This window comes from Strongylocentrotus purpuratus, unplaced genomic scaffold (genome assembly GCF_000002235.5).
Source record: "Strongylocentrotus purpuratus isolate Spur 01 unplaced genomic scaffold, Spur_5.0 spur5_scaffold_18, whole genome shotgun sequence".
NCBI classification, from domain to species: domain Eukaryota; kingdom Metazoa; phylum Echinodermata; class Echinoidea; order Camarodonta; family Strongylocentrotidae; genus Strongylocentrotus; species Strongylocentrotus purpuratus.
The window spans coordinates 20,482,050-20,495,155 of NW_022145603.1; the positions used below are offsets into that span (position 1 = coordinate 20,482,050).

Consider the following 13,106-nt stretch of genomic DNA (forward strand, 5'->3'; position numbering starts at 1 on the left):
TCAGGATCCATCTAATCGCATGTATGTACATTCATTATGGGGAAACTAGCCAATTTAAAAAAAATAATATTTTCCTCCAAAATGCTGAACCACCCCGGCCCTTACAACTTCGGCCCGAAAAGTTGTGATAATTCAAATTTTTACAATATTTGCCCCTACCCCCCTGTCAAAGGGATATAGGCGTTAGAATCCATCTAATCGCATCTATGTACATTCATTGTGGGGAAACTAGCCTATTCAAAAAATATTATTTTTTCCTCCAAAATGCTGAACCACCCCGGCCCTTACCATTTCGGGCCGAAAGTTATGATAACTCAAATTTTTCAATATTTGCCCCTACGCCCCTTTCAAAGGGATGTGGGGGTCAGGATCCATCTAATCGCATGTATGTACATTCATTATGGGGAAACTAGCCAATTAAAAAAAATAATGTTTTCCTCCAAAATGCTGAACCACCCCGGCCCTTACCATTTCGGGCCGAAAGTTATGATAACTCAAATTTTTCAATATTTGCCACTACGCCACTTTCAAAGGGATGTGGGGGTCAGGATCCATCTATTGGCATGTATGTACATTCATTGTGGGGAAACTAGCCTAATAAAAAATAAAAAAAATTTCCTCCAAAATGCTGAACCACCCCGGCCCTTTCAATTTCGGCCCGAAAGTTGTGATAATTCAAATTTTTACAATATTTGCCCCTACGCCTCTTTCAAAGGGATATAGGGTTCAGGATCCATCTAATCGCATGTATGTACATTCATTATGGGGAAACTAGCCAATTAAAAAAAAATAATGTTTTCCTCCAAAATGCTGAACCACCCCGGCCCTTACCATTTCGGGCCGAAAGTTATGATAATTCAAATTTTTACAATATTTGCCCCTACCCCCCTGTCAAAGGGATATAGGCGTTAGAATCCATCTAATCGCATGTATGTACATTCATTGTGGGGAAACTAGCCTATTCAAAAAATATAATTTTTTCCTCCAAAATGCTGAACCACCCCGGCCCTTACAATTTCGGCCCGAAAGTTGTGATAATTCAAATTTTTACAATATTTGCCCCTACCCCCCTGTCAAAGGGATATAGGCGTTAGAATCCATCTAATCGCATGTATGTACATTCATTGTGGGGAAACTAGCCTATTCAAAAAATATAATTTTTTCCTCCAAAATGCTGAACCACCCCGGCCCTTACAATTTCGGCCCCTTTTAAAGTGATATAGGGTTCAGGATCCATCTAATCGCATGTATGTACATTCATTATGGGGAAACTAGTCAATTAAAAAAAAAAAATATTTTCCTCCAAAATGCTGAACCACCCCGGCCTTTACCATTTCGGGCCGAAAGTTATGATAACTCAAATTTTTCAATATTTGCCACTACGCCCCTTTCAAAGGGATGTGGGGGTCAGGATCCATCTAATGGCATGTATGTACAATCGTTGTGGGGAAACTAGCCTAATAAAAAAATTAAGATTTTCCTCCAAAATGCTGAACCACCCCGGCCCTTACAATTTCGGCCCGAAAGTTGTGATAATTCAAATTTTTACAATATTTGCCCCTACGCCTCTTTCAAAGGGATATAGGGTTCAGGATCCATCTAATCGCATGTATGTACATTCATTATGGGGAAACTAGCCAATTTAAAAAAAATAATATTTTCCTCCAAAATGCTGAACCACCCCGGCCCTTACAACTTCGGGCCAAAAAGTTGTGATAATTCATATTTTTACAATATTTGCCCCTACCCCCCTGTCAAAGGGATATAGGCGTTAGAATCCATCTAATCGCATGTATGTACATTCATTGTGGGGAAACTAGCCTATTCAATAAAAAAAAAAAATTTCCTCCAAAATGCTGAACCACCCGGCCCTTTCAATTTCGGCCCGAAAGTTGTGATAATTCAAATTTTTACAATATTTGCCCCTACCCCCCTGTCAAAGGGATATAGGCGTTAGAATCCATCTAATCGCATGTATGTACATTCATTGTGGGGAAACTAGCCTATTCAAAAAATATAATTTTTTCCTCCAAAATGCTGAACCACCCCGGCCCTTACAACTTCGGCCCGAAAAGTTGTGATAATTCAAATTTTTACAATATTTGCCACTACCCCCTTGTCAAAGGGATATGGTGGTCAGGATCCATCTAATGACATGTATATACATTCATTGTGGGGAAACTAGCCTATTCAAAAAATATAATTTTTTCCTCCAAAATGCTGAACCACCCCGGCCCTTACATTTTCGGCCCGAAATTTGTGATAATTCAAATTTTTACAATATTTGCCCCTACGCCCCTTTCAAAGTGATATAGGGTTCAGGATCCATCTAATCGCATGTATGTACATTCATTATGGGGAAACTAGCCCAATAAAAAAAATAATATTTTCCTCAAAAATGCTGAACCACCCCTGAACAATTTCGGCCCGAAAGTTGTGATAATTCAAATTTTTACAATATTTGCCCCTACGCCCCTTTCAAAGTGATATAGGGTTCAGGATCCATCTAATCGCATGTATGTACATTAATTATGGGGAAACTAGTCAATTAAAAAAAAAATATATTTTCCTCCAAAATGCTGAACCACCCCGGCCTTTACCATTTCGGGCCGAAAGTTATGATAACTCAAATTTTTCAATATTTGCCACTACGCCCCTTTCAAAGGGATGTGGGGGTCAGGATCCATCTAATGGCATGTATGTACAATCGTTGTGGGGAAACTAGCCTAATAAAAAAAATTAAGATTTTCCTCCAAAATGCTGAACCACCCCGGCCCTTACAACTTCGGCCCGAAAAGTTGTGATAATTCAAATTTTTACAATATTTGCCCCTACCCCCCTGTCAAAGGGATATAGGCGTTAGAATCCATCTAATCGCATGTATGTACATTCATTGTGGGGAAACTAGCCTATTCAAAAAAAAAAAAAATTTCCTCCAAAATGCTGAACCACCCCGGCCCTTACAACTTCGGCCCGAAAAGTTGTGATAATTCAAATTTTTACAATATTTGCCCCTACCCCCCTGTCAAAGGGATATAGGCGTTAGAATCCATCTAATCGCATGTATGTACATTCATTGTGGGGAAACTAGCCTATTCAAAAAAAAAAAAATTTCCTCCAAAATGCTGAACCACCCCGGCCCTTTCAATTTCGGCCCGAAAGTTGTGATAATTCAAATTTTTACAATATTTGCCCCTACCCCCCTGTCAAAGGGATATAGGCGTTAGAATCCATCTAATCGCATGTATGTACATTCATTGTGGGGAAACTAGCCTATTCAAAAATATAATTTTTTCCTCCAAAATGCTGAACCACCCCGGCCCTTACAACTTCGGCCCGAAAAGTTGTGATAATTCAAATTTTTACAATATTTGCCACTACCCCCTTGTCAAAGGGATATGGTGGTCAGGATCCATCTAATGACATGTATATACATTCATTGTGGGGAAACTAGCCTATTCAAAAAATATAATTTTTTCCTCCAAAATGCTGAACCACCCCGGCCCTTACATTTTCGGCCCGAAATTTGTGATAATTCAAATTTTTACAATATTTGCCCCTACGCCCCTTTCAAAGTGATATAGGGTTCAGGATCCATCTAATCGCATGTATGTACATTCATTATGGGGAAACTAGCCCAATAAAAAAAATAATATTTTCCTCAAAAATGCTGAACCACCCCTGAACAATTTCGGCCCGAAAGTTGTGATAATTCAAATTTTTACAATATTTGCCCCTACGCCCCTTTCAAAGTGATATAGGGTTCGGGATCCATCTAATCGCATGTATGTACATTAATTATGGGGAAACTAGTCAATTAAAAAAAAATATATTTTCCTCCAAAATGCTGAACCACCCCGGCCTTTACCATTTCGGGCCGAAAGTTATGATAACTCAAATTTTTCAATATTTGCCACTACGCCCCTTTCAAAGGGATGTGGGGGTCAGGATCCATCTAATGGCATGTATGTACAATCGTTGTGGGGAAACTAGCCTAATAAAAAAAATTAAGATTTTCCTCCAAAATGCTGAACCACCCCGGCCCTTACAACTTCGGCCCGAAAAGTTGTGATAATTCAAATTTTTACAATATTTGCCCCTACCCCCCTGTCAAAGGGATATAGGCGTTAGAATCCATCTAATCGCATGTATGTACATTCATTGTGGGGAAACTAGCCTATTCAAAAAAAAAAAAAATTTCCTCCAAAATGCTGAACCACCCCGGCCCTTTCAATTTCGGCCCGAAAGTTGTGATAATTCAAATTTTTACAATATTTGCCCCTACCCCCCTGTCAAAGGGATATAGGCGTTAGAATCCATCTAATCGCATGTATGTACATTAATTGTGGGGAAACTAGCCTATTCAAAAAATATAATTTTTTCCTCCAAAATGCTGAACCACCCCGGCCCTTACAACTTCGGCCCGAAAAGTTGTGATAATTCAAATTTTTACAATATTTGCCACTACCCCCTTGTCAAAGGGATATGGTGGTCAGGATCCATCTAATGACATGTATATACATTCATTGTGGGGAAACTAGCCTATTCAAAAAATATAATTTTTTCCTCCAAAATGCTGAACCACCCCGGCCCTTACATTTTCGGCCCGAAATTTGTGATAATTCAAATTTTTACACTATTTGCCCCTACGCCCCTTTCAAAGTGATATAGGGTTCAGGATCCATCTAATCGCATGTATGTACATTCATTATGGGGAAACTAGCCCAATAAAAAAAATAATATTTTCCTCAAAAATGCTGAACCACCCCTGAACAATTTCGGCCCGAAAGTTGTGATAATTCAAATTTTTACAATATTTGCCCCTACGCCCCTTTCAAAGTGATATAGGGTTCAGGATCCATCTAATCGCATGTATGTACATTCATTATGGGGAAACTAGTCAATTAAAAAAAATATATATTTCCCTCCAAAATGCTGAACCACCCCGGCCTTTACCATTTCGGGCCGAAAGTTATGATAACTCAAATTTTTCAATATTTGCCACTACGCCCATTCAAAGGGATGTGGGGGTCAGGATCCATCTAATGGCATGTATGTACAATCGTTGTGGGGAAACTAGCGTAATAAAAAAAATTAAGATTTTCCTCCAAAATGCTGAACCACCCCGGCCCTTACAACTTCGGCCCGAAAAGTTGTGATAATTCAAATTTTTACAATATTTGCCCCTACCCCCCTGTCAAAGGGATATAGGCGTTAGAATCCATCTAATCGCATGTATGTACATTCATTGTGGGGAAACTAGCCTATTCAAAAAATATAATTTTTTCCTCCAAAATGCTGAACCACCCCGACCCTTACAATTTCGGCCCGAAAGTTGTGATAATTCAAATTTTTACAATATTTGCCCCTACCCCCCTGTCAAAGGGATATAGGCGTCAGAATCCATCTAATCGCATGTATGTACATTCATTGTGGGGAAACTAGCCTATTCAAAAAATATAATTTTTTCCTCCAAAATGCTGAACCACCCCGGCCCTTACAATTTCGGCCCGAAAGTTGTGATAATTCAAATTTTTACAATATTTGCCCCTACCCCCCTGTCAAAGGGATATAGGCGTTAGAATCCATCTAATCACATGTATGTACATTCATTGTGGGGAAACTAGCCTATTCAAAAAATATAATTTTTTCCTCCAAAATGCTGAACCACCCCGGCCCTTACCATTTCGGGCCGAAAGTTATGATAACTCAAATTTTTCAATATTTGCCCCTACGCCCCTTTCAAAGTGATATGGTGGTCAGGATCCATCTAATGACATGTATATACATTCATTGTGGGGAAACTAGCCTATTCAAAAAATATAATTTTTTCCTCCAAAATGCTGAACCACCCCGGCCCTTACAATTTCGGCCCGAAAGTTGTGATAATTCAAATTTTTACAATATTTGCCCCTACGCCCCTTTCAAAGTGATATAGGGTTCAGGATCCATCTAATCGCATGTATGTACATTCATTATGGGGAAACTAGCCCAAATAAAAAAATAAAATTCCTCCAAAATGCTGAACCACCCCGGCCCTTACAATTTCGGCCCGAAAGTTGTGATAATTCAAATTTTTACAATATTTGCCCCTACGCCCCTTTCAAAGTGATATAGGGTTCAGGATCCATCTAATCGCATGTATGTACATTCATTATGGGGAAACTAGTCAATTAAAAAAAAAAAATATTTTCCTCCAAAATGCTGAACCACCCCGGCCTTTACCATTTCGGGCCGAAAGTTATGATAACTCAAATTTTTCAATATTTGCCACTACGCCCCTTTCAAAGGGATGTGGGGGTCAGGATCCATCTAATGGCATGTATGTACAATCGTTGTGGGGAAACTAGCCTAATAAAAAAAATTAAGATTTTCCTCCAAAATGCTGAACCACCCCGGCCCTTACAATTTCGGCCCGAAAGTTGTGATAATTCAAATTTTTACAATATTTGCCCCTACGCCTCTTTCAAAGGGATATAGGGTTCAGGATCCATCTAATCGCATGTATGTACATTCATTATGGGGAAACTAGCCAATTTAAAAAAAATAATATTTTCCTCCAAAATGCTGAACCACCCCGGCCCTTACAACTTCGGCCCGAAAAGTTGTGATAATTCAAATTTTTACAATATTTGCCCCTACCCCCCTGTCAAAGGGATATAGGCGTTAGAATCCATCTAATCGCATCTATGTACATTCATTGTGGGGAAACTAGCCTATTCAAAAAATATAATTTTTTCCTCCAAAATGCTGAACCACCCCGGCCCTTACCATTTCGGGCCGAAAGTTATGATAACTCAAATTTTTCAATATTTGCCCCTACGCCCCTTTCAAAGGGATGTGGGGGTCAGGATCCATCTAATCGCATGTATGTACATTCATTATGGGGAAACTAGCCAATTAAAAAAAAATAATGTTTTCCTCCAAAATGCTGAACCACCCCGGCCCTTACCATTTCGGGCCGAAAGTTATGATAACTCAAATTTTTCAATATTTGCCACTACGCCACTTTCAAAGGGATGTGGGGGTCAGGATCCATCTATTGGCATGTATGTACATTCATTGTGGGGAAACTAGCCTAATAAAAAAAAAAAAAATTTCCTCCAAAATGCTGAACCACCCCGGCCCTTTCAATTTCGGCCCGAAAGTTGTGATAATTCAAATTTTTACAATATTTGCCCCTACGCCTCTTTCAAAGGGATATAGGGTTCAGGATCCATCTAATCGCATGTATGTACATTCATTATGGGGAAACTAGCCAATTAAAAAAAAATAATGTTTTCCTCCAAAATGCTGAACCACCCCGGCCCTTACCATTTCGGGCCGAAAGTTATGATAATTCAAATTTTTACAATATTTGCCCCTACCCCCCTGTCAAAGGGATATAGGCGTTAGAATCCATCTAATCGCATGTATGTACATTCATTATGGGGAAACTAGCCAATTAAAAAAAAATAATATTTTCCTCCAAAATGCTGAACCACCCCGGCCGGCCCTTACCATTTCAGCCCGAAAGTTATGATAACTCAAATTTTTCAATATTTGCCACTACGCCCCTTTCAAAGGGATGTGGGGGTCAGGATCCATCTAATGGCATGTATGTACATTCATTGTGGGGAAACTAGCCTATTCAAAAAATATAATATTTTCCTCCAAAATGCTGAACCACCCCGGCCCTTACAACTTCGGCCCGAAAAGTTGTGATAACTCAAATTTTTCAATATTTGCCACTACGCCCCTTTCAAAGGGATGTGGGGGTCAGGATCCATCTAATGGCATGTATGTACATTCATTGTGGGGAAACTAGCCTAATAAAAACTAGATGGAATTTTGACTGCGCGCAGTCGAAAATGATGCCTCCGCCATAGAGCAATTTAAACAAATTTGGAGTTTAAATCTCCAGTGGTTCTTGAGATATCATGATAACAATCTCAATGTATGGAATTTCATAAGTTGACCTCTGTGACCCTTGACCTTTGACCTATGTGCTCCAAAATCTAATCAGATTGTCTTCCTATGGTGATACACACTATCATTAAGTTTGAAGTTTAAATCTCCAGTGGTTCTTGAGATATTATGATATGGTGATACATACTATCATTAAGTTTGAAGTGAAAATTCTCCAGTGGTTCTTGAGATATCGTGATAACGATCTCAATGTATGGAATTTCATAAGTTGACCTCTGTGACCCTTGACCTTTGACCTATGTGCTCCAAAATCTAATCAGATTGTCTTCCTATGGTGATACACACTATCATTAAGTTTGAAGTTTAAATCTCCAGTGGTTCTTGAGATATTATGATAACAATCTCAATGTATGGAATTTCATAAGTTGACCTCTGTGACCCTTGACTTTTGACCTACGTGCTCCAAAATGTAATCAGATTGTTTTCCTATAATGATACACACTATCACTAAGTTTGAAGTTTAAATCTCCAGTGGTTCTTGAGATATCATGATAACAATCTCAATGTATGGAATTTCATAAGTTGACCTCTGTGACCCTTGACCTTTGACATACGTGCTCCAAAATCTAATCAGATCGTCTTCCTATGGTGATACATACTATCCTTAAGTTTGAAGTTTAAATCTCAAATGGTTCTTGAGATATCGCGCTAACAAACTCAATACAAGGAATCTCATAAGTTGACCTCTGTGACCTGTGACCTTTGACCTACGTACTCCAAAATCTAATCAGATCGTCTTCCTATGGTGTCGAGTCTTAAGTCCCGAGTCTTAAGTTTAAATCTTAAATGGTTCTTGAGATATTGTGATAACGGTCAAACGGGACGGACGTACGGACGTACGGACGTACGGACGGACAACCCGAAAACATGATGCCTCCGGCACCACCTTCGGTGGCGGAGGCATAAAAATGAGACAAAATGTTATTACTTCACAGAATTTGCTGAATCAAATGACAGAAAGTGAAATATGACAATTGCTGTGGTAACAAAAAGCCAGTTCGTAAATACTATCTGCACATGGGCAGTTAAAGGTCATATGTTCTCAAATTGTAAACCCTGGTATCGTGCTCATGAAAGTTGTGTAATAAATATTCATTTATGCACCGACAGTACATTTATCTGATACATAGGCGGAAGTATTATTCTCAAGAGGCAAACAAAAGGTATTCATGAAGCACCTCCATTACTTAGGCAGTGATTATTGTAACATGCACAAGTGGGACGTATCCATCATGCATAAGATCTGTGGATATTTTGGGTTCATGCTTGCCGAAGCTATTTACGAACTGGCTTATCCCTATGAAAGGTACTTCATCAAAGAATCAGGGTTGTTTTTGTTTTTTTGCGACTGGGGTTAGGTTAGAATAAGGGGCTAGGTTTAAGATTCAGTGTTAGGTTTAAGTTTAATTGAATTGAATTTATTGATTAATCTTTATTTATTATGCAACAGAAATTCTTCATCCACTTGTTTGACAATGACAAAAGTCAGAGCAGAAATATACATACCAAAGAAGCATACAAAATAATGATGAATAGACATTATGTGATCACAAAACAAAAGAAAATATAAAAAAGGTTAGGTATAGTGTTTGGTCCAGGGTTAAAGTGTGGATTTGGGTTTACCGCTAGTATGGGATATTTGACTACAGCGCAATAGCAGCTAGATGTGTCATACAACCAAGAAAAAAACCAGGGGGGGGGGGTGTTTCACACAAAATTTTAAATCGGACTTAAATATTATGGAGAGCCATTTGAAGCCTTATAATGAAATATATTCAAAAGCCAAAATGCAAATATTTTAGACTTTTCATAATTTCAACATCAAGAACATGAAATCTCCCATGATAATAGAAATATGAATGATTTGAATCAAAATTTTATGCCTTTTAAACAACTTTTACAAAATATTTTCAAAGATGCTAATGGCTTTCCATAAATGTTAAGTCCAACTTAGAGATAAGTTCAACTTAGGATCTTTGTGAAACACCCCCCTGATTGCATTTTACCAAATAAAAATAGACCTTCTAAACTAGTCCCTCACCTTGCCTCGACAGAGTGGATCAGTCCGGTGTCCAGAAAGTGGGGTAGGATGAGAGTCTGCTTGATCCCTGACCTAAGGTACACATCCCTCAACTCAGACTCCAGCGCCTCATCTAGACCAAGAATACCAAACTTAGAAGCGCAGTAGTCTGTGAGTCGATGCATGGCGTTTTGTCCACCAGCCGAGCAGGTAGTGACGATGTGACCGGAATTGGACTCCAACATCCCAGGCAGAAACGCCCGTAGTGTCTGCATAAGTAACCAAGTATTGCATTCTGTAAACGATGTTATCTTTTATGTTAGTAACATGATGTATGACAAATAACGAAAAGGACAAGTCATTGTTTAAGGTTGTGGTTGATCCAAATCAATCGCAAGTCCTCCAAGTAATCGCAAAATTGCAGGCTCTTAACTCTTATGTACATAGTTGTGATTGATCGCAAAAATAAGACGGGGCCCAGATGCTAACCTTGCATCAAAGTAGAAGTGTCGTAGTTGAGTGGTTTCAGCACTTGACTTGAAATTCAAAGGTCGTGGTTTGATCCCCGACACAGCACTAATGTCCTTTGGCAAGGCATTAATCTTCATTTGTCACACTCAACCCAGGTGAGGTAAATGGGTACCTGGCAGGAATTAATTCCTTGAAATGCTGGAGCGCTGTAATGGCAGCTAGGCTAAAGCCGGGGTAATAATTAGTGCGTCTCGGAATAGAATTGCCATAGAACTGCCTATTATCATTTTTATTAACTACATGCAAGTCTGACCTGATTTTATTTTATTGTCCATGTTATGGGGTGAAAATAGCTACTTCTATAAAACAAAGGAATGATCATTACCCAGAATGCCGAGAGGAGATTGATCTCGATGGTACGTTTGATGTCATCATCTCTGAGTTCTAGCAATGATTCGCCAACCAATACTCCCGCATTGTTGATAAGCATGTACACATCTCCTACTTCACTCTGTACCCTGTAGTTTATTAAACATAAAATAAAAAAAATCTAAATGACTTAATGACATCTATATGAATGTATGAAAAAATGGCATCAATATGAATGACATCTATATAAATGAATTAGTAAATGACATCTACTGTATATGAATAAATGGCATATATATGAATAAATGACATCTATATGAATGAATGAATGAAGAAATGACACTTTTTAAATGTATAAATGAAGAAATGACATCTATATCAATGATGCAAGGACAAAGAGAAAGAGGAAGAGGAAGAGGAAGAAGAGGAAGAGGAAGAAGAGGAAGAAGAAGAAGAAGAAGAAGGAGAAGAAAAAAAAGTAGAAGAAGAAGAAGAAGAAGAAGAAGAAGAAGAAGAGAGAGAGATAGAGAGAGAGAGAGAGAGAGAGAGAGGGAGAAAGAGAGGGAGAGGGGAGAGAGATAGGGAGAGAGAGGGAGAGGGGGAGAGAGAGGAGAGAGAGAGAGGGAGAGAGAGAGAAGTGTATGATAGTTTGTTTTTTTTGTGGGGGGGGGGGGGGGTGCAGGGAAAGGGGTGAGGTCATACCTTAGAGCAGAGGTTTTAACCAGCTCTTTATTTGTAACATCTACTGTGTACAGATGAAGCTCCGCATCTGGTAACTCAGTTTGGATCAACTCGGCAGTCTTCTTGTTGCCTACAACAAAAATTGAAATTGAACATTTACAGATTATTCATTAAGGGAGATTAAACTTAAATGGAGATTACTTCCAACTTTCTTGAGAAATGCTCATCATTCTAATATTTTAGTTTGCTTGGGCTAATGGAGAAAAAAATACTATTGAAAATGTAAAGTCTAGCTCTAAACAAACTGCATGGTCATGCCAAATTTAAATGATCATCTACTTTGGCAACTTTTGTTTACCTTAATGTCCTCAAATGTCCACAAGGAATATACTCCCCCTCTATGAGAAATTAGATGATCGTAACACGTTAAGGGGGACTCGGACCACAAGGAATATAGAGATCTAGTATAGGCAGTTTTTATAGTGTTTTGAGTCATAATATTTATCATGTTGAATGATAGAAAAGAGACTAAGAATACAGAATATAATGCCGTTTGAAATAGTGTCCTAGCCATGTGTAGACCAATATGGTGGGAAGAAATCCCTGAAGCTAATTCGCACCGTTTCGCATCTTCTTCTTCTTTATTATTTTCTTTAGAAAGATTTTCCACAATGACTCGGATGACGACATAGCCTATATTTCCAACTTTTTCATTCTTAATAAAACAAAACCAACCCAAAAATAAGCAGTATATGAAACACACAAACAAAATGGTGACATACCCGAATCGCTGATATCCCATAGCGCGAGCCGGGCTCCTTCAGCAGCAAAGCGAAGGCCTAGCTCCCGGCCTAGACCGCTTCCGCTACCGGTGATCACGATGACCCGCCCCCGGACAGAAACTTTGGATGGACTGACAAAAAGGCGATAAAACGCCTTTAAATATGCAAAAGTAACACGAATAAAGAAATGAAGAAGGGCAACTATATCTCGGAACATCTTTATCGAATGGAAGATTGGACGAGCTCGAAGAAATTATCAATAATTTGACTTTTTAGGGCTATGTTGTTCTCAGAAGTTCTGTTGGCGAACTCCACAATCAATCAGCGTGCAATCAGCTGATCATGCACTAGTAGTCTACGTGCCAGTCTGCACACTAAGATTTAAAATAATTTCCCAGAAATAATATGCTTTTACTAGATTCCGGAAACAAGAGAAACAGAGCAAAAAAAAAATTATGAAGTTTGTAAAAAGTATAAAAAAGTATGAAATTTAGAAAATCACTACACAAATTGCCAACTTGGTTATCAGTTTGTGACGTGACGTCATTGCCTCACTATTTATCAATATCAATTGCTTTTTAATTTCCCCCAAAACTCGATTTTCACATGCCTTTGCCCAGGTTATATGATTTGTATAAGATTGCGTGCAATCTAAAGAAAACAATTAGTGGATAGTGAGGCAATGATGCCACAAACTGATGAATGAGTTGCAAATTTGTCTTGTGATTTTCAAAGTTGTTCTTGTCATTACAAAGTCAGAACTTTTATATTAGTTACTCTATTTTGCTCAACATTTCTGTGATTGGTTTATATGA

At 38.6% G+C, this 13,106-nt stretch overlaps 1 protein-coding gene across 1 annotated transcript; it reads right to left on the reverse strand.

Moving 5' to 3' along the window:
- Positions 1 to 9,907: 9,907 nt before the first annotated feature.
- On the reverse strand, positions 9,908 to 12,637 carry LOC115925479 (retinol dehydrogenase 10-B-like). The gene is made up of 4 exons (XM_030989422.1): positions 12,292 to 12,637; positions 11,531 to 11,639; positions 10,845 to 10,977; positions 9,908 to 10,257 (listed from the first exon to the last, which is right to left on the reverse strand). Exons 1-4 carry the CDS (start codon positions 12,506 to 12,508, stop codon positions 10,006 to 10,008), a joined length of 711 nt encoding a protein of 236 aa, XP_030845282.1. The 5' UTR covers positions 12,509 to 12,637; the 3' UTR covers positions 9,908 to 10,005.
- Positions 12,638 to 13,106: the final 469 nt, after the last annotated feature.